The sequence below is a fragment of the Ascaphus truei genome, chromosome 1 (assembly GCF_040206685.1).
Source record: "Ascaphus truei isolate aAscTru1 chromosome 1, aAscTru1.hap1, whole genome shotgun sequence".
In the NCBI taxonomy this organism is placed as follows: domain Eukaryota; kingdom Metazoa; phylum Chordata; class Amphibia; order Anura; family Ascaphidae; genus Ascaphus; species Ascaphus truei.
Window position 1 is genome coordinate 2,067,691 of NC_134483.1, and position 23,371 is coordinate 2,091,061.

At 44.2% G+C, this 23,371-nt stretch overlaps 1 protein-coding gene across 3 annotated transcripts in view; it reads right to left on the reverse strand.

Annotated features, from left to right (window-relative positions):
* GBA2 (glucosylceramidase beta 2) overlaps window positions 1-23,371 on the reverse strand; it is a 364,366-nt gene that overhangs the window by 323,212 nt on the left and 17,783 nt on the right. For all 3 annotated transcript variants that reach the window (XM_075573274.1, XM_075573185.1, XM_075573361.1), the window contains exon 3: window positions 9,232-9,323. In XM_075573274.1, the coding sequence (XP_075429389.1) occupies window positions 9,232-9,323 (92 nt within the window). The remainder of the gene's footprint in view (window positions 1-9,231; window positions 9,324-23,371) is intronic.

Here is a 23,371-nt window from a genome sequence, read left to right on the forward strand (position 1 = left end):
CCATTATCTCCCTGTATTTATATCACTAATGCGTGCCAGTATCTCTGTGTATTTATATCACTAATGCGTGCCATTATCTCTCTGTATTTATATCACTAATGCGTGCCATTATCTCCCTGTATTTATATCACTAATGCGTGCCAATATCTCTGTGTATTTATATCACTAATGCGTGCCATTATCTCCCTGTATTTATATCACTAATGCGTGCCATTATCTCTCTGTATTTATATCACTAATGCGTGCCATTATCTCCCTGTATTTATATCACTAATGCGTGCCATTATCTATCTGTATTTACATCACTAATGCGTGCCATTATCTGTCTGTATTTATATCACTAATGCGTGCCATTATCTCTCTGTATTTATATCACTAATGTGTGCCATTATCTCTCTGTATTTATATCACTAATGCGTGCCATTATCTCTGTGTATTTATATCACTAATGTGTGCCATTATCTCTCTGTATTTATATCACTAATGCGTGCCATTATCTCTCTGTATTTATATCACTAATGCGTGCCATTATCTCCCTGTATTTATATCACTAATGCGTGCCATTATCTATCTGTATTTATATCACTAATGCGTGCAATTATCTCCCTGTATTTATATCACTAATGCGTGCCATTATCTCTCTGTATTTATATCACTAATGCGTGCCATTATCTCCCTGTATTTATATCACTAATGTGTGCCATTATCTCCCTGTATTTATATCACTAATGCGTGCCATTATCTCTCTGTATTTATATCACTAATGCGTGCCATTATCTCTGTGCATTTATATCACTAATGCGTGCCATTATCTCTCTGTATTTATATCACTAATGCGTGCCATTATCTTTCTGTATTTATATCACTAATGCGTGCCATTATCTCCCTGTATTTATATCACTAATGCGTGCCATTATCTCTGTGTATTTATATCACTAATGCGTGCCATTATCTCTGTGTATTTATATCACTAATGCGTGCCATTATCTATCTGTATTTACATCACTAATGCGTGCCATTATCTATCTGTATTTATATCACTAATGCGTGCCATTATCTCTCTGTATTTATATCACTAATGCGTGCCATTATCTCTCTGTATTTATATCACTAATGCGTGCCATTATCTCTGTATGTATATCACTAATGCGTGCCATTATCTCTGTGTATTTATATCACTAATGCGTGCCATTATCTCTGTGTATTTATATTACTAATGCGTGCCATTATCTCTGTGTATTTATATCACTAATGCGTGCCATTATCTCCCTGTATTTATATCACTAATGCGTGCCATTATCTCTCTGTATTTATATCACTAATGCGTGCCATTATCTCCCTGTATTTATATCACTAATGCGTGCCATTATCTATCTGTATTTACATCACTAATGCGTGCCATTATCTGTCTGTATTTATATCACTAATGCGTGCCATTATCTCTCTGTATTTATATCACTAATGCGTGCCATTATCTCTCTGTATTTATATCACTAATGTGTGCCATTATCTCTGTGTATTTATATCACTAATGTGTGCCATTATCTCTCTGTATTTATATCACTAATGCGTGCCATTATCTCTCTGTATTTATATCACTAATGCGTGCCATTATCTCCCTGTATTTATATCACTAATGCGTGCCATTATCTATCTGTATTTATATCACTAATGCGTGCCATTATCTCCCTGTATTTATATCACTAATGCGTGCCATTATCTCCCTGTATTTATATCACTAATGTGTGCCATTATCTCCCTGTATTTATATCACTAATGCGTGCCATTATCTCTCTGTATTTATATCACTAATGCGTGCCATTATCTCTGTGCATTTATATCACTAATGCGTGCCATTATCTCTCTGTATTTATATCACTAATGCGTGCCATTATCTTTCTGTATTTATATCACTAATGCGTGCCATTATCTCCCTGTATTTATATCACTAATGCGTGCCATTATCTATCTGTATTTACATCACTAATGCGTGCCATTATCTATCTGTATTTATATCACTAATGCGTGCCATTATCTCTCTGTATTTATATCACTAATGCGTGCCATTATCTCTCTGTATTTATATCACTAATGCGTGCCATTATCTCTCTGTATTTATATCACTAATGCGTGCCATTATCTCTGTGTATTTATATCACTAATGCGTGCCATTATCTCTCTGTATTTATATCACTAATGCGTGCCATTATCTCTCTGTATTTATATCACTAATGCGTGCCATTATCTCTGTGTATTTCTATCACTAATGCGTGCCATTATCTCTGTGTATTTATATCACTAATGCGTGCCATTATCTCTCTGTATTTATATCACTAATGCGTGCCATTATCTCTCTGTATTTATATCACTAATGCGTGCCATTATCTCTCTGTATTTATATCACTAATGCGTGCCATTATCTCTGTATGTATATCACTAATGCGTGCCATTATCTCTGTGTATTTATATCACTAATGCGTGCCATTATCTCTGTGTATTTATATTACTAATGCGTGCCATTATCTCTGTGTATTTATATCACTAATGCGTGCCATTATCTCCCTGTATTTATATCACTAATGCGTGCCAGTATCTCTGTGTATTTATATCACTAATGCGTGCCATTATCTCTCTGTATTTATATCACTAATGTGTGCCATTATCTCCCTGTATTTATATCACTAATGCGTGCCAATATCTCTGTGTATTTATATCACTAATGCGTGCCATTATCTCCCTGTATTTATATCACTAATGCGTGCCATTATCTCTCTGTATTTATATCACTAATGCGTGCCATTATCTCCCTGTATTTACATCACTAATGCGTGCCATTATCTCTGTGTATTTATATCACTAATGCGTGCCATTATCTATCTGTATTTATATCACTAATGCGTGCCATTATCTATCTGTATTTACATCACTAATGCGTGCCATTATCTGTCTGTATTTAAATCACTAATGCGTGCCATTATCTCTCTGTATTTATATCACTAATGCGTGCCATTATCTCTCTGTATTTATATCACTAATGCGTGCCATTATCTCTGTGTATTTATATCACTAATGCGTGCCATTATCTCTCTGTATTTATATCACTAATGCGTGCCATTATCTCTCTGTATTTATATCACTAATGCGTGCCATTATCTCCCTGTATTTATATCACTAATGCGTGCCATTATCTATCTGTATTTATATCACTAATGCGTGCCATTATCTCCCTGTATTTATATCACTAATGCGTGCCATTATCTCTCTGTATTTATATCACTAATGCGTGCCATTATCTCCCTGTATTTATATCACTAATGCGTGCCATTATCTCCCTGTATTTATATCACTAATGCGTGCCATTATCTCTCTGTATTTATATCACTAATGCGTGCCATTATCTCTGTGCATTTATATCACTAATGCGTGCCATTATCTCTCTGTATTTATATCACTAATGCGTGCCATTATCTTTCTGTATTTATATCACTAATGCGTGCCATTATCTCCCTGTATTTATATCACTAATGCGTGCCATTATCTATCTGTATTTACATCACTAATGCGTGCCATTATCTATCTGTATTTATATCACTAATGCGTGCCATTATCTCTCTGTATTTATATCACTAATGCGTGCCATTATCTCTCTGTATTTATATCACTAATGCGTGCCATTATCCCTCTGTATTTATATCACTAATGCGTGCCATTATCTCTGTGTATTTATATCACTAATGCGTGCCATTATCTCTCTGTATTTATATCACTAATGCGTGCCATTATCTCTCTGTATTTATATCACTAATGCGTGCCATTATCTCTGTGTATTTATATCACTAATGCGTGCCATTATCTCTGTGTATTTATATCACTAATGCGTGCCATTATCTCTGTGTATTTATATCACTAATGCGTGCCATTATCTCTCTGTATTTATATCACTAATGCGTGCCATTATCTCTCTGTATTTATATCACTAATGCGTGCCATTATCTCTCTGTATTTATATCACTAATGCGTGCCATTATCTCTCTGTATTTATATCACTAATGCGTGCCATTATCTCTGTGTATTTATATCACTAATGCGTGCCATTATCTCTCTGTATTTATATCACTAATGCGTGCCATTATCTCTCTGTATTTATATCACTAATGTGTGCCATTATCTCTGTGTATTTCTATCACTAATGCGTGCCATTATCTCTGTGTATTTATATCACTAATGTGTGCCATTATCTCTCTGTATTTATATCACTAATGCGTGACATTATCTCTCTGTATTTATATCACTAATGTGTGCCATTGTCTCTCTGTATTTATATCACTAATGCGTGCCATTATCTCTCTGTATTTATATCACTAATGCGTGCCATTATCTCTCTGTATTTATATCACTAATGCGTGCCAGTATCTCTGTGTATTTATATCACTAATGTGTGCCATTATCTCTGTGTATTTATATCACTAATGCGTGTCATTATCTCTCTGTATTTATATCACTAATGCGTGCCATTATCTCTGTGTATTTATATCACTAATGCGTGTCATTATCTCTCTGTATTTATATCACTAATGCGTGCCATTATCTCTCTGTATTTATATCACTAATGCGTGCCATTATCTCTCTGTATTTATATCACTAATGCGTGCCAGTATCTCTGTGTATTTATATCACTAATGCGTGCCATATCTATCTGTATTTATATCACTAATGCGTGCCATTATCTATCTGTATTTATATCACTAATGCGTGCCATTATCTCTCTGTATTTATATCACTAATGCGTGCCATTATCTCTCTGTATTTATATCACTAATGCGTGCCATTATCTCTCTGTATTTATATCACTAATGTGTGCCATTATCTCCTTGTATTTATATCACTAATGAGTGCCAATATCTCTGTGTATTTATATCACTAATGCGTGCCATTATCTCCCTGTATTTATATCACTAATGCGTGCCATTATCTCTCTGTATTTATATCACTAATGCGTGCCATTATCTTTCTGTATTTATATCACTAATGCGTGCCATTATCTCTGTGTATTTATATCACTAATGTGTGCCATTATCTCTCTGTATTTATATCACTAATGCGTGCCATTATCTCTCTGTATTTATATCACTAATGCGTGCCATTATCTCCCTGTATTTATATCACTAATGCGTGCCATTATCTATCTGTATTTATATCACTAATGCGTGCCATTATCTCCCTGTATTTATATCACTAATGCGTGCCATTATCTCTCTGTATTTATATCACTAATGCGTGCCATTATCTCCCTGTATTTATATCACTAATGTGTGCCATTATCTCCCTGTATTTATATCACTAATGCGTGCCATTATCTCTCTGTATTTATATCACTAATGCGTGCCATTATCTCTGTGCATTTATATCACTAATGCGTGCCATTATCTCTCTGTATTTATATCACTAATGCGTGCCATTATCTTTCTGTATTTATAACACTAATGCGTGCCATTATCTCCCTGTATTTATATCACTAATGCGTGCCATTATCTATCTGTATTTACATCACTAATGCGTGCCATTATCTATCTGTATTTATATCACTAATGCGTGCCATTATCCCTCTGTATTTATATCACTAATGCGTGCCATTATCTCTCTGTATTTATATCACTAATGCGTGCCATTATCTCTCTGTATTTATATCACTAATGCGTGCCATTATCTCTGTGTATTTATATCACTAATGCGTGCCATTATCTCTCTGTATTTATATCACTAATGCGTGCCATTATCTCTCTGTATTTATATCACTAATGTGTGCCATTATCTCTGTGTATTTCTATCACTAATGCGTGCCATTATCTCTGTGTATTTATATCACTAATGCGTGCCATTATCTCTCTGTATTTATATCACTAATGCGTGCCATTATCTCTCTGTATTTATATCACTAATGCGTGCCATTATCGCTCTGTATTTATATCACTAATGCGTGCCATTATCTCTGTATGTATATCACTAATGCGTGCCATTATCTCTGTGTATTTATATCACTAATGTGTGCCATTATCTCTGTGTATTTATATTACTAATGCGTGCCATTATCTCTGTGTATTTATATCACTAATGCGTGCCATTATCTCCCTGTATTTATATCACTAATGCGTGCCAGTATCTCTGTGTATTTATATCACTAATGCGTGCCATTATCTCTCTGTATTTATATCACTAATGTGTGCCATTATCTCCCTGTATTTATATCACTAATGCGTGCCAATATCTCTGTGTATTTATATCACTAATGCGTGCCATTATCTCCCTGTATTTATATCACTAATGCGTGCCATTATCTCTCTGTATTTATATCACTAATGCGTGCCATTATCTCCCTGTATTTATATCACTAATGCGTGCCATTATCTATCTGTATTTACATCACTAATGCGTGCCATTATCTGTCTGTATTTATATCACTAATGCGTGCCATTATCTCTCTGTATTTATATCACTAATGCGTGCCATTATCTCTCTGTATTTATATCACTAATGCGTGCCATTATCTCTGTGTATTTATATCACTAATGTGTGCCATTATCTCTCTGTATTTATATCACTAATGCGTGCCATTATCTCTCTGTATTTATATCACTAATGCGTGCCATTATCTCCCTGTATTTATATCACTAATGCGTGCCATTATCTCCCTGTATTTATATCACTAATGCGTGCCATTATCTATCTGTATTTATATCACTAATGCGTGCCATTATCTCTCTGTATTTATATCACTAATGCGTGCCATTATCTCCCTGTATTTATATCACTAATGCGTGCCATTATCTCCCTGTATTTATATCACTAATGCGTGCCATTATCTCTCTGTATTTATATCACTAATGTGTGCCATTATCTCTGTGCATTTATATCACTAATGCGTGCCATTATCTCTCTGTATTTATATCACTAATGCGTGCCATTATCTTTCTGTATTTATAACACTAATGCGTGCCATTATCTCCCTGTATTTATATCACTAATGCGTGCCATTATCTATCTGTATTTACATCACTAATGCGTGCCATTATCTATCTGTATTTATATCACTAATGCGTGCCATTATCTCTCTGTATTTATATCACTAATGCGTGCCATTATCTCTCTGTATTTATATCACTAATGCGTGCCATTATCTCTCTGTATTTATATCACTAATGCGTGCCATTATCTCTGTGTATTTATATCACTAATGCGTGCCATTATCTCTCTGTATTTATATCACTAATGCGTGCCATTATCTCTCTGTATTTATATCACTAATGTGTGCCATTATCTCTGTGTATTTCTATCACTAATGCGTGCCATTATCTCTGTGTATTTATATCACTAATGCGTGCCATTATCTCTCTGTATTTATATCACTAATGCGTGCCATTATCTCTCTGTATTTATATCACTAATGCGTGCCATTATCTCTCTGTATTTATATCACTAATGCGTGCCATTATCTCTGTATGTATATCACTAATGCGTGCCATTATCTCTGTGTATTTATATCACTAATGTGTGCCATTATCTCTGTGTATTTATATCACTAATGCGTGCCATTATCTCTCTGTATTTATATCACTAATGCGTGCCATTATCTCTCTGTATTTATATCACTAATGCGTGCCATTATCTCTCTGTATTTATATCACTAATGCGTGCCATTATCTTTCTGTATTTATATCACTAATGCGTGCCATTATCTCCCTGTATTTATATCACTAATGCGTGCCATTATCTATCTGTATTTACAACACTAATGCGTGCCATTATCGATCTGTATTTATATCACTAATGCGTGCCATTATCTCTCTGTATTTATATCACTAATGCGTGCCATTATCTCTCGGTATTTATATCACTAATGCGTGCCATTATCTCTCTGTATTTATATCACTAATGCGTGCCATTATCTCTCTGTATTTATATCACTAATGCGTGCCATTATCTCTGTGTATTTATATCACTAATGCGTGCCATTATCTCTGTGTATTTATATCACTAATGCGTGCCATTATCTCTCTGTATTTATATCACTAATGCGTGCCATTATCTCTCTGTATTTCTATCACTAATGTGTGCCATTATCTCTGTGTATTTCTATCACTAATGCGTGCCATTATCTCTGTGTATTTATATCACTAATGCGTGCCATTATCTCTCTGTATTTATATCACTAATGCGTGCCATTATCTCTCTGTATTTATATCACTAATGCGTGCCATTATCTCTCTGTATTTATATCACTAATGCGTGCCATTATCTCTCTGTATTTATATCACTAATGCGTGCCATTATCTCTCTGTATTTATATCACTAATGCGTGCCATTATCTCTGTGTATTTATATCACTAATGCGTGCCATTATCTCTCTGTATTTATATCACTAATGCGTGCCATTATCTCTCTGTATTTATATCACTAATGTGTGCCATTATCTCTCTGTATTTATATCACTAATGTGTGCCATTATCTATCTGTATGTATATCACTAATCACTGTATGATTGTTTAAGGTCACAATTATAATTACATTTCAACATTTTTGTATTTCTAATAAATATATATTTCTTTATTTGCAAATTGAGTGCATCACTTTCTGAGCCACATATCAATAAACAGTATACCACAGGAATGAATATTATATATATATATATAATCCAATGCACAGCCGGCACACCATATGCAAGTAAATAAGTTTTGGTGCTTATCCCATAAAGCAATAACAGACCATACGATACCGGTTGTAACACGACTTTAAGGGACAGCACCTTGTGTCTTCTATCAAATATAGAAAATTTTTGATTTACTTACCTGCGTGCTGTCCCTTGATGTCGTGTTGCAACCGGTATCGTATGGTCTATATATATATATATATATATATATATATATATATATATATATATATATATATATATATATATATATATAGACCATACGATACCGGTTGCAACACGACATCAAGGGACACACACACACAGACACAGACACAGACACACACACACACACACACACACACACACACACACACACACACACACACACACAATTAACCTCCAGGGATATGTAACCCCTCAGCCTTCTTCCTTGAGACCTTACTTCCCATGCTAAGTACCTATTCCTTTTCAACAGGGCACAGGGCACATGGCACATGGCACAGGGAACAGGGCACAGGGCACGCTTTTATACATCTCCCACTCACCGTAGATCTGCCGCAGGGGGATCGAGTTCAGCATATCGATAAACGGAGCTTTCTTCTCCACAAACGTCTTCCTGAACCACCATAAGAGATATCTGCAGGGGGAGAGAGGGCAACGAGTGAAGGAGGGAGGAGGGACAGCTAAGAGAGGAGAGACCGAGGAGAGTCAGCTAAGAGAGGAGAGACCGAGGAGAGTCAGCTAAGAGAGGAGAGACCGAGGAGAGTCAGCTAAGAGAGGAGAGACCGAGGAGAGTCAGCTAAGGGAGGAGACAGGCCGAGGAGAGTTAGCTAAGAGAGGAGACAGGCCGAGGAGAGTCAGCTAAGAGAGGAGAGACCGAGGAGAGTCAGCTAAGAGAGGAGAGACCGAGGAGAGTCAGCTAAGAGAGGAGAGACCGAGGAGAGTCAGCTAAGAGAGGAGAGACCGAGGAGAGTCAGCTAAGAGACGAGAGACCGAGGAGAGTCAGCTAAGAGAGGAGACAGGCCGAGGAGAGTCAGCTAAGAGAGGAGAGACCGAGGAGAGTCAGCTAAGAGAGGAGAGACCGAGGAGAGTCAGCTAAGAGAGGAGAGACCGAGGAGAGTCAGCTAAGAGATGAGAGACCGAGGAGAGTCCGCTAAGAGAGGAGAGACCGAGGAGAGTCAGCTAAGAGAGGAGACAGGCCGAGGAGAGTCAGCTAAGAGAGGAGACAGGCCGAGGAGAGTCAGCTAAGAGAGGAGAGACCGAGGAGAGTCAGCTAAGAGAGGAGAGACCGAGGAGAGTCAGCTAAGAGAGGAGAGACCGAGGAGAGTCAGCTAAGAGAGGATAGACCGAGGAGAGTCAGCTAAGAGAGGAGAGACCGAGGAGAGTCAGCTAAGAGACGAGAGACCGAGGAGAGTCAGCTAAGAGACGAGAGACCGAGGAGAGTCAGCTAAGAGAGGAGACAGGCCGAGGAGAGTTAGCTAAGAGAGGAGAGACCGAGGAGAGTCAGCTAAGAGAGGATAGACCGAGGAGAGTCAGCTAAGAGAGGATAGACCGAGGAGAGTCAGCTAAGAGAGGATAGACCGAGGAGAGTCAGCTAAGAGAGGAGAGACCGAGGAGAGTCAGCTAAGAGAGGAGACAGGCCGAGGAGAGTCAGCTAAGAGAGGAGAGACCGAGGAGAGTCAGCTAAGAGAGGAGAGACCGAGGAGAGTCAGCTAAGAGATGAGACAGGCTGAGGAGAGTCAGCTAAGAGAGGAGACAGGCCGAGGAGAGTCAGCTAAGAGAGGAGAGACCGAGGAGAGTCAGCTAAGAGAGGAGAGACCAAGGAGAGTCAGCTAAGAGAGGAGACAGGCCGAGGAGAGTCAGCTAAGAGAGGAGAGACCGAGGAGGGACAGCTAAGAGAGGAGAGACCGAGGAGAGTCAGCTAAGAGAGGAGAGACCGAGGAGAGTCAGCTAAGAGAGGAGAGCCCGAGGAGAGTCAGCTAAGAGAGGAGAGACCGAGGAGAGTCAGCTAAGAGAGGAGAGACCGAGGAGGGACAGCTAAGAGAGGAGAGACCGAGGAGAGTCAGCTAAGAGAGGAGAGACCGAGGAGAGTCAGCTAAGAGAGGAGAGACCGAGGAGAGTCAGCTAAGAGAGGAGAGACCGAGGAGAGTCAGCTAAGAGAGGAGAGACAGAGGAGAGTCAGCTAAGAGAGGAGAGACCGAGGAGAGTCAGCTAAGAGAGGAGAAACCGAGGAGAGTCAGCTAAGAGAGGAGAGACCGAGGAGAGTCAGCTAAGAGAGGAGAAACCGAGGAGAGTCAGCTAAGAGAGGATAGACCGAGGAGAGTCAGCTAAGAGAGGAGAGACCGAGGAGAGTCAGCTAAGAGACGAGAGACCGAGGAGAGTCAGCTAAGAGACGAGAGACCGAGGAGAGTCAGCTAAGAGAGGAGACAGGCCGAGGAGAGTTAGCTAAGAGAGGAGAGACCGAGGAGAGTCAGCTAAGAGAGGATAGACCGAGGAGAGTCAGCTAAGAGAGGATAGACCGAGGAGAGTCAGCTAAGAGAGGATAGACCGAGGAGAGTCAGCTAAGAGAGGAGAGACCGAGGAGAGTCAGCTAAGAGAGGAGACAGGCCGAGGAGAGTCAGCTAAGAGAGGAGAGACCGAGGAGAGTCAGCTAAGAGAGGAGAGACCGAGGAGAGTCAGCTAAGAGATGAGACAGGCTGAGGAGAGTCAGCTAAGAGAGGAGACAGGCCGAGGAGAGTCAGCTAAGAGAGGAGAGACCGAGGAGAGTCAGCTAAGAGAGGAGAGACCAAGGAGAGTCAGCTAAGAGAGGAGACAGGCCGAGGAGAGTAAGCTAAGAGAGGAGAGACCGAGGAGGGACAGCTAAGAGAGGAGAGACCGAGGAGAGTCAGCTAAGAGAGGAGAGACCGAGGAGAGTCAGCTAAGAGAGGAGAGCCCGAGGAGAGTCAGCTAAGAGAGGAGAGACCGAGGAGAGTCAGCTAAGAGAGGAGAGACCGAGGAGGGACAGCTAAGAGAGGAGAGACCGAGGAGAGTCAGCTAAGAGAGGAGAGACCGAGGAGAGTCAGCTAAGAGAGGAGAGACCGAGGAGAGTCAGCTAAGAGAGGAGAGACCGAGGAGAGTCAGCTAAGAGAGGAGAGACAGAGGAGAGTCAGCTAAGAGAGGAGAGACCGAGGAGAGTCAGCTAAGAGAGGAGAAACCGAGGAGAGTCAGCTAAGAGAGGAGAGACCGAGGAGAGTCAGCTAAGAGAGGAGAAACCGAGGAGAGTCAGCTAAGAGAGGAGAGACCGAGGAGAGTCAGCTAAGAGAGGATAGACCGAGGAGAGTCAGCTAAGAGAGGATAGACCGAGGAGAGTCAGCTAAGAGAGGATAGACCGAGGAGAGTCAGCTAAGAGAGGATAGACCGAGGAGAGTCAGCTAAGAGAGGAGAGACCGAGGAGAGTCAGCTAAGAGAGGAGACAGGCCGAGGAGAGTCAGCTAAGAGAGGAGAGACCGAGGAGAGTCAGCTAAGAGAGGAGAGACCGAGGAGAGTCAGCTAAGAGATGAGACAGGCTGAGGAGAGTCAGCTAAGAGAGGAGACAGGCCGAGGAGAGTCAGCTAAGAGAGGAGAGACCGAGGAGAGTCAGCTAAGAGAGGAGAGACCAAGGAGAGTCAGCTAAGAGAGGAGACAGGCCGAGGAGAGTCAGCTAAGAGAGGAGAGACCGAGGAGGGACAGCTAAGAGAGGAGAGACCGAGGAGAGTCAGCTAAGAGAGGAGAGACCGAGGAGAGTCAGCTAAGAGAGGAGAGCCCGTGGAGAGTCAGCTAAGAGAGGAGAGACCGAGGAGAGTCAGCTAAGAGAGGAGAGACCGAGGAGGGACAGCTAAGAGAGGAGAGACCGAGGAGAGTCAGCTAAGAGAGGAGAGACCGAGGAGAGTCAGCTAAGAGAGGAGAGACCGAGGAGAGTCAGCTAAGAGAGGAGAGACCGAGGAGAGTCAGCTAAGAGAGGAGAGACCGAGGAGAGTCAGCTAAGAGAGGAGACAGGCCGAGGAGAGTCAGCTAAGAGAGGAGAGACCGAGGAGAGTCAGCTAAGAGAGGAGAGACCGAGGAGAGTCAGCTAAGAGAGGAGAGACAGAGGAGAGTCAGCTAAGAGATGAGAGACCGAGGAGAGTCAGCTAAGAGAGGAGAAACCGAGGAGAGTCAGCTAAGAGAGGAGAGACCGAGGAGAGTCAGCTAAGAGAGGAGAAACCGAGGAGAGTCAGCTAAGAGAGGAGAGACCGAGGAGAGTCAGCTAAGAGAGGAGAGACCGAGGAGAGTCAGCTAAGAGAGGAGAGACCGAGGAGAGTCAGCTAAGAGAGGAGACAGGCCGAGGAGAGTCAGCTAAGAGAGGAGACAGGCCGAGGATAGTCAGCTAAGAGAGGAGACAGGCCGAGGAGAGTCAGCTAAGAGAGAAGAGACCGAGGAGAGTCAGCTAAGAGAGGAGACAGGCCGAGGAGAGTCAGCTAAGAGAGGAGACAGGCCGAGGAGAGTCAGCTAAGAGAGGAGACAGGCCGAGGAGAGTCAGCTAAGAGAGGAGACAGGCCGAGGAGAGTCAGCTAAGAGAGGAGACAGGCTGAGGAATGTCAGCTAAGAGAGGAGACAGGCCGAGGAGAGTCAGCTAAGAGAGGAGACAGGCCGAGGAGAGTCAGCTAAGAGAGGAGAGACCGAGGAGAGTCAGCTAAGAGAGGAGACAGGCCGAGGAGAGTCAGCTAAGAGAGGAGAGACCGAGGAGAGTCAGCTAAGAGAGGAGAGACCGAGGAGAGTCAGCTAAGAGAGGAGACAGACCGAGGAGAGTCAGCTAAGAGAGGAGAAACCGAGGAGAGTCAGCTAAGAGAGGAGAGACCGAGGAGAGTCAGCTAAGAGAGGAGAGACCGAGGAGAGTCAGCTAAGAGAGGAGAGACCGAGGAGAGTCAGCTAAGAGAGGAGACAGGCCGAGGAGAGTCAGCTAAGAGAGGAGACAGGCCGAGGAGAGTCAGCTAAGAGAGGAGACAGGCCGAGGAGAGTCAGCTAAGAGAGAAGAGACCGAGGAGAGTCAGCTAAGAGAGGAGACAGGCCGAGGAGAGTCAGCTAAGAGAGGAGACAGGCCGAGGAGAGTCAGCTAAGAGAGGAGACAGGCCGAGGAGAGTCAGCTAAGAGAGGAGACAGGCCGAGGAGAGTCAGCTAAGAGAGGAGACAGGCCGAGGAGAGTCAGCTAAGAGAGGAGAGACCGAGGAGAGTCAGCTAAGAGAGGAGAGACCGAGAGTTTGCGTAGATTAGGCGAGACTAGAATATAGGGGAGAACTTGGGTAGTAGAAGACGATTTTGGTTGCTGGGTGAGAACTGATTGGTCAGGGTAAGCTATAGGGAAAAGATTTGTCGGTTGATTTTAGGGCGAGGGTTAGATAGGTTTGGTTATAGGGCGAGGGTTAGATAGGTGTGGTTACAGGGTGAGGGTTAGATAGGTTTGGTTTTGGGCGAGGGTTAGATAAGTTTCGTTATAGGGTGAGGGTTAGATAGGTTTCGTTATAGGGCGAGGGTTAGATAGGTTTCGTTATAGGGCGAGGGTTAGATAGGTTTGGTTATAGGGCGAGGGTTAGATAGGTTTGGTTATAGGGTGAGGGTTAGATAGGTTTGGTTATAGGGTGAGGGTTAGATAGGTTTGGTTATAGGGTGAGGGTTAGATAGGTTTGGTTATAGGGTGAGGGTTTGTTAGTTTTGGTTATAGGGTGAGGGTTTGTTAGTTTTGGTTATAGGGTGAGAGTTTGTTAGTTTTGGTTATAGGGTGAGGGATAGATAGGTTTGGTTATAGGGTGAGGGTTAGATAGGTTTGGTTATAGGGTGAGGGTTAGATAGGTTTGGTTATAGGGCGAGGGTTAGATAGGTTTCGTTATAGGGTGAGGGTTAGATAGGTTTGGTTATAGGGCGAGGGTTAGATAGTTTTGGTTATAGGGTGAGGGTTTGTTAGTTTTGGTTATAGGGTGAGGGTTTGTTAGTTTTGGTTATAGGGTGAGGGTTTGTTAGTTTTGGTTATAGGGTGAGGATTTGTTAGTTTTGGTTATAGGGTGAGGGTTAGATAGGTTTGGTTATAGGGTGAGGGTTAGATAGGTTTGGTTATAGGGTGAGGGTTAGATAGTTTTGGTTATAGGGTGAGAGTTTGTTAGTTTTGGTTATAGGGTGAGGGTTAGATAGGTTTGGTTATAGGGCGAGGGTTTGTTAGTTTTGGTTATAGGGTGAGGGATAGATAGGTTTGTTTATAGGGTGAGGGTTAGATAGGTTTGGTTATAGGGTGAGGGTTAGATAGGTTTGGTTATAGGGTGAGGGTTTGTTAGTTTTGGTTATAGGGTGAGGGTTTGTTAGTTTTGGTTATAGGGTGAGAGTTTGTTAGTTTTGGTTATAGGGTGAGGGATAGATAGGTTTGGTTATAGGGTGAGGGTTAGATAGGTTTGGTTATAGGGTGAGGGTTAGATAGGTTTGGTTATAGGGCGAGGGTTAGATAGGTTTCGTTATAGGGTGAGGGTTAGATAGGTTTGGTTATAGGGCGAGGGTTAGATAGTTTTGGTTATAGGGTGAGGGTTTGTTAGTTTTGGTTATAGGGTGAGGGTTTGTTAGTTTTGGTTATAGGGTGAGGGTTTGTTAGTTTTGGTTATAGGGTGAGGATTTGTTAGTTTTGGTTATAGGGTGAGGGTTAGATAGGTTTGGTTATAGGGTGAGGGTTAGATAGGTTTGGTTATAGGGTGAGGGTTAGATAGGTTTGGTTATAGGGTGAGGGTTTGTTAGTTTTGGTTATAGGGTGAGGGTTTGTTAGTTTTGGTTATAGGGTGAGGGTTTGTTAGTTTTGGTTATAGGGTGAGGGTTTGTTAGTTTTGGTTATAGGGTGAGGGTTTGTTAGTTTTGGTTATAGGGTGAGGGTTAGATAGGTTTGGTTATAGGGTGAGGGTTTGTTAGTTTTGGTTATAGGGTGAGGGTTTGTTAGTTTTGGTTATAGGGTGAGGGTTAGATAGGTTTGGTTATAGGGTGATGATCTTGTTGTATGATGAGGCGTCTAAGAGGGGATATGATAACTATATACAAATATATTCGGGGACAATACAAGGAGCTTTCAAAAGAACTATTCATGCCACGGGCAGTACTAAGGACTCGGGGCCATCCCTTAATGATGGAAGAAAGGAGATTTCTCCAGCAAGAAAGGAAAAGGTTCTTTACAGTAAGGCCTTGGTCTCAGTGTCCACTGCTGTGCGGGAACCAGAACCGCCCCTCAATGGGGCCGGTCCCAGTAGCTGCGTGCGCGCAGCGATCGCGATGCGTGACCACATTTTCTGCCGATAAGATTTTTGTGTTTGCTAGTGGCGACACAGCGCTGACCAAGTCACGGCTGTGGTTCAGCCAATGAGGGTGAACCAGCCTCGTGACATCATGGCCGCACCCCCGCCACACCCCCCATCAGATCTCCTGCTCTTCACTGAAAGCTGAAGCAGACACCACAGATCGCAGCTTTCACACACCTACGCGCCACCAGCCCGCCATGCGCGCGTGCCGCCGTGTACACTGGGCCGTAGCCTTAGGGCAGTTACAATGTGGGACTCATAGCCTGGTTACCCCCTCCCGTCACAGGTAATCTAATAAAGGTTAAGCCCCTTGGTTACCCCCGAAACCTGTGGGGTCCCTGGAAGCTCCATAAGCCGGGGACCAGGGATAATACATGTAAAATAAGGTGACCCTGCCTTTCCTGTTTTCATGTTCCCTTGGCCCTAGAACGGTGAGGTTTCTTGTGTGCCAGCTTTAGGGGGGATATTTGGGTGGAAATACAATTATTTTGTTTGCAGGAGTTCGGGGGCTGAAGTTACCGGAAGCCCTTTAATTCTCCCCGGCGAGCAGGCATGATTTGCTGGAACGCGAGGCGAGTTACACCGGGGCTGCCCAGTGTCCCCCAGACTCCTGGATTTCGAGCCCAAATCCATATCCCTTATAAGTATAAGGTTCCCCCAAAGTATAAGCTTTATTAAAGCGTATGTTATAATGTTTTATACGTCTGTTACAATGCTCTATACCAGGGGGGGCGCAAACTTTTTTCCATGCGCCCCCCTCCGGCGGTCCCCACACTCCCGCGCCACTCCTAACCCCCACTTACCTGCGCTCCGGCGTAATGACGTCACGTTGACATAGCAATGTGAAGTCACATGACCTCGCGTTGCCATGGCGATGCATGAAGAAAGCCGCCGGAGTCAAGGTAAGTAGGTTTACAGAGGCCCTGCAGCTGCCCCGGCACTTACTTTAAGTGCCTTTGGGAAGCGCGCGGGGCCCCTGTAAACCCCGCGCCCCAGCCGGCAGTCTCTCGCCCCCCCTGGGGGTCGCGCCCCCCAGTTTGCGCACCGCTGTTCTATACGGTCAGCCAGGGCATCAGCATGGACGCCGGCATGTCTGTATAGCGTCTGCAGTTGAAAGAGGAGACGGGATGCTGAGAGGTGTCGGGGTGCTGAGTGGCCAGGGCAGGGCGGAGTACTGAGTCCGGAGAACAGAGACCCCCTGCCGGGAGGACCCTCTGGTTTTCCAGACTTAGTGGAGCCGGCCCAGCATGTGGCAATGTATTGACTGGGGGAAGCGGCAGAATGTTGGCGCGGTTTCCATTGGTCAATTCATATGTCCCGCCCACGGGGCATCCCGAGCTGGCTCGACACGCCCCCTCCTCTGACTTCAGCCATAGGATGAGCCCCTTTTCCTATTGGCTGGCAGGGAGGAATTCCCATGCTCTGATTGGTCGCTCCTCCAACCTCCATGCTAGGGATAGCTCAGCGGAGGGTATGTAAGGAGAAGTCCCAGGCAGAGAACCAGACGATTTTGTGGCTTGAGTCGATGAAGCTAAGGCGGGCGGCTCAAAGTGTCTCTGTTCCAAATAGCAGAGCAGCCGGCTTGGTTTGGAAGCGAGGAAAGTCCGCCCTGCAGAGGCTACGACAGACGCAAGGGCCAAGTTCTCATTTTAGGACGTCCGGAACAAGGTTCCGATCAGGGTAAGCCCTTGCAAGCGGCCGCCCTGCACCGAGGAAAGGCTAGCTCTCATTCCCCAGGTCCCAGTAAGTGTGCCGATCAGGGTAAGCCCTTGCAAGCGTGCGCCCTGCACCCAGGAAGGCAGATCTCATACCCCAGGTCCCAGTAAGTGTGTATATTCCTGTATTTTGTATTTCTGTGTGTTTCCGAGGTTTTATCCAAATAAACACTGTCACGGGAGACCCCCGTGACAGACCCCCGTGACAGACCCCCGTGACAGACCACGAAACCACCGGGATCACTTAAGCCAGACAGGACAAAGATGTTGAATAAAATTGGGTTTTTCTGTGACAGGCAGGTCCAGCGCAGGAGTGACGCGCGTTCTGGACTCCGCCCCCTGACGCGCGCGGATTGGCGTGCGTTCGGTACCGCCTCCAATACTCGGGCACGCTCTGCAACTAAAAACGAAACAAGGTCGTGGTCCTTAAATTAATCATTACTGTTGAACCCACAAAATCTCCAACAAATGGAAGAGCTGGTCCAATATTTTGAAATAAATAATACCCTGGAAGTTTCCCCTTTTACAGGTCCATAAGTCAGTGATTAGAGGTAAGCCGATTGCTCTGGTGTCACGATGGACGCACTTATTAACACATTTATATTTCGTGGATCCCAATTGAGCAGAACAAGTTGAGCAAAATAAACTGAGATTTATTCCCTTGAGAGGCAAACACACGACAACTGCAGAATACACTTAATAATTACACTTACTGGTATAGGAATAGGGGAAATTGTCCAGTGAACGGAAACCACAGGAAAAATGCCTTTTAAACTTGCTGTCCGTTTGCAAGGGGCGCAAGAAAGAAAGCCCATAAATCCTTGGAAAACGAAATGTCCGTTCTGAGTCCCTGGGGTTAGTTAGAGAACCCCCCGCACATACGCATTCCTGAAGATGGGATGTACTTCTTGTTACGCTGGAAAGAGTTCGTGGTCTCCTGGAATTGCAGCTGCTGGACTTGGACACAAAACTTTGGAAAGTTTCTTCAGATGTTACAAGAAAAATCAGGCCATGGGGATAGCTTGGGGAGCATTTATATAGGGTCTGATAGCTTGGGGAGCACGTATATAGGGTCTGATAGCTTGGGGAGCATGTATATAGGGTCTGATAGCTTGGGGAGCATGTATATAGGGTCTGATAGGCTATCTCCAACATAGGCCTCCAACCCCAGGTGTGGGAAAAATCATTTCCCCAATCGCCACCTTGCCCATACCTTGCAGTGTGGGCACATCCAGGATTTCCTGTTGCTACTGAGCCTGTGCCAACCTGACACCTGGCCTCTTTAGCATAAGGATACTCCCACCCATAGCCGGTATCACCCTGGCTAGGGTTTGTCCCCAAGGTGTGAACTAGCCCTGCTGGCTAACAGGATTTCTATTCAGCCAGCATCCTGGCCACCTCGCACCTTGGCGGGTCTGGGCCTTTTAACTGCAACACATTCGGAGACTCAGGGGCACGAACACCACAGGAGGTCTCTGAAGGTTGCAGAAAAAATGCCCCCAGCTCATAAATGCCCCGGAACACATGTGCACATATACACTATAAATGCACCGGAACATATGTGCACATATACACTATAAATGCACCGGAACATATGTGCACATATACACTATAAATGCACCGGAACATATGTGCACATATACACTATAAATGCACCGGAACATATGTGCACATATACACTATAAATGTCCCGGAACACATGTGCACACATACACTATAAATGCCCCGGAACACATGTGCACATATACACTTCAAAGGCAGCAGGAAAAATCGTTTCCTGCCTGTCGTTTAAAACCTGCAGCAAAACAACACGTTATTAAAAATACATGTCCTACCTATGCTACGGGTACATGTTGTACCTATGCTACGGGTACATGTGCTACCTATGCTACAGGTACATGTGCTACCTATGCTACGGGTACATGTTGTACCTATGCTACGGGTACATGTGCTACCTATGCTACAGGTACATGTGCTACCTATGCTACGGGTACATGTTCTACCTGTGCTATGGGTACATGTGCTACATGTGCTACGGGTACATGTTCTACCTATGCTACGGGTACATGTTCTACCTATGCTACGGGTACATGTTCTGCCTATGCTACGGGTACATGTGCTACCTATGCTACGGGTACATGTGCTACCTATGTTACGGGTACATGTTCTGCCTATGCTACGGGTACATGTGCTACCTATGCTACGGGTACATGTGCTACCTATGCTACGGGTACATGTGCTACCTATGCTACGGGTACATGTGCTACCTATGCTACGGGTACATGTGCTACCTATGCTACGGGTACATGTGCTACCTATGCTACGGGTACATGTTGTACCTATGCTACGGGTACATGTGCTACCTATGCTACGGGTACATGTTCTACCTATGCTACGGGTACATGTTCTACCTATGCTACGGGTACATGTTCTACCAATGCTACGGGTACATGTTCTGCCTATGCTACGGGTACATGTTCTACCTATGCTACGGGTACATGTGCTACCTATGCTACGGGTACATGTGCTACCTATGCTACGGGTACATGTTCTGCCTATGCTACGGGTACATGTACTACCTATGCTACGGGTACATGTCGTACCTATGCTACGGGTACATGTCCTACCTATGCTACGGGTACATGTTCTACCTATGCTACGGGTACATGTTCTACCTATGCTACGGGTACATGTACTACCTATGCTACGGGTACATGTGCTACCTATGCTACGGGTACATGTTCTACCTATGCTACGGGTACATGTTCTACCTATGCTACGGGTACATGTGCTACCTATGCTATGGGTACATGTGCTACCTATGTTACGGGTACATGTTCTGCCTATGCTACGGGTACATGTGCTACCTATGCTACGGGTACATGTGCTACCTATGCTACGGGTACATGTTCTACCTATGCTACGGGTACATGTACTGCCTATGCTACGGGTACATGTTCTACCTATGCTACGGGTACATGTACTACCTATGCTACGGGTACATGTTCTACCTATGCTACGGGTACATGTGCTACCTATGCTACGGGTACATGTGCTACCTATGCTACGGGTACATGTTCTACCTATGCTACGGGTACATGTACTACCTATGCTACGGGTACATGTTCTACCTATGCTACGGGTACATGTTCTACCTATGCTACGGGTACATGTTCTACCTATGCTACGGGTACATGTGCTACCTATGCTACGGGTACATGTTCTACCTATGCTACGGGTACATGTGCTACCTATGCTACGGGTACATGTTCTACCAATGCTACGGGTACATGTTCTACCTATGCTACGGGTACATGTTCTACCTATGCTACGGGTACATGTGCTACCTATGCTACGGGTACATGTTCTACCTATGCTACGGGTACATGTTCTACCTATGCTACGGGTACATGTTCTACCTATGCTACGGGTACATGTACTACCTATGCTACGGGTAAATGTGCTACCTATGCTACGGGTACATGTGCTACCTATGCTACGGGTACATGTTGTACCTATGCTACGGGCACATGTACTACCTATGCTACGGGTAAATGTGCTACCTATGCTACGGGTACATGTTCTACCTATGCTACGTGTACATGTACTACCTATGCTACGGGTAAATGTGCTACCTATGCTACGGGTACATGTGCTACCTATGCTACGGGTACATGTTGTACCTATGCTACGGGTACATGTGCTACCTATGCTACGGGTACATGTTCTACCTATGCTACGGGTACATGTTCTACCTATGCTACGGGTACATGTTCTACCTATGCTACGGGTACATGTTCTACCTATGCTACGGGTACATGTTCTACCTATGCTACGGGTACATGTTCTACCTATGCTACGGGTACATGTTCTACCTATGCTACGGGTACATGTGCTACCTATGCTACGGGTACATGTGCTACCTATGCTACGGGTACATGTTCTACCTATGCAACGGGTACATGTTCTACCTATGCTACGGGTACATGTTCTACCTATGCTACGGGTACATGTTCTACCTATGCTACGGGTACATGTTCTACCTATGCTACGGGTACATGTTCTACCTATGCTACGGGTACATGTTCTACCTATGCTGCGGGTACATGTTCTACCTATGCTACGGGTACATGTGCTACCTATGCTACGGGTACATGTTCTACCTATGCTACGGGTACATGTTGTACCTATGCTACGGGTACATGTTCTGCCTATGCTACGGGTACATGTTCTACCTATGCTACGGGTACATGTGCTACCTATGCTACGGGTACATGTGCTACCTATGCTACGGGTACATGTTCTACCTATGCTACGGGTACATGTTGTACCTATGCTACGGGTACATGTTCTGCCTATGCTACGGGTACATGTGCTACCTATGCTACGGGTTCTGCCTATGCTACGGGTACATGTGCTACCTATGCTACGGGTACATGTTCTACCTATGCTACGGGTACATGTTGTACCTATGCTACGGGTACATGTGCTACCTATGCTACGGGTACATGTCCTACCTATGCTACGGGTACATGTTCTACATATGCTACGGGTACATGTTCTGCCTATGCTACGGGTACATGTTCTACCTATGCTACGGGTACATGTGCTACCTATGCTACGGGTACATGTGCTACCTATGCTACGGGTACATGTTCTACCTATGCTACGGGTACATGTGCTACCTATGCTATGGGTACATGTTCTACCTATGCTACGGGTACATGTTCTACATATGCTACGGGTACATGTACTACCTATGCTACGGGTACATGTGCTACCTATGCTACGGGTACATGTTCTACCTATGCTACGGGTACATGTGCTACCTATGCTACGGGTACATGTGCTACCTATGCTACGGGTACATGTGCTACCTATGCTACGGGTACATGTGCTACCTATGCTACGGGTACATGTTCTACCTATGCTACGGGTACATGTTCTACCTATGCTACGGGTACATGTTCTACCTATGCTACGGGTACATGTGCTACCTATGCTACGGGTACATGTTGTACCTATGCTACGGGTACATGTGCTACCTATGCTACGGGTACATGTTCTACCTATGCTACGGGTACATGTTCTACCTATGCTACGGGTACATGTTCTACCTATGCTACGGGTACATGTGCTACCTATGCTACGGGTACATGTTCTACCTATGCTACGGGTACATGTGCTACCTATGCTACGGGTACATGTGCTACCTATGCTACGTGTACATGTTCTACCTATGCTACGGGTACATGTGCTACCTATGCTACGGGTACATGTTCTACCTATGCTACGGGTACATGTTGTACCTATGCTACGGGTACATGTTCTGCCTATGCTACGGGTACATGTTCTACCTATGCTACGGGTACATGTGCTACCTATGCTACGGGTACATGTTCTACCTATGCTACGGGTACATGTTGTACCTATGCTACGGGTACATGCTCTGCCTATGCTACGGGTACATGTGCTACCTATGCTACGGGTTCTGCCTATGCTACGGGTACATGTGCTACCTATGCTACGGGTACATGTTCTACCTATGCTACGGGTACATGTTGTACCTATGCTACGGGTACATGTGCTACCTATGCTACGGGTACATGTCCTACCTATGCTACGGGTACATGTTCTACATATGCTATGGGTACATG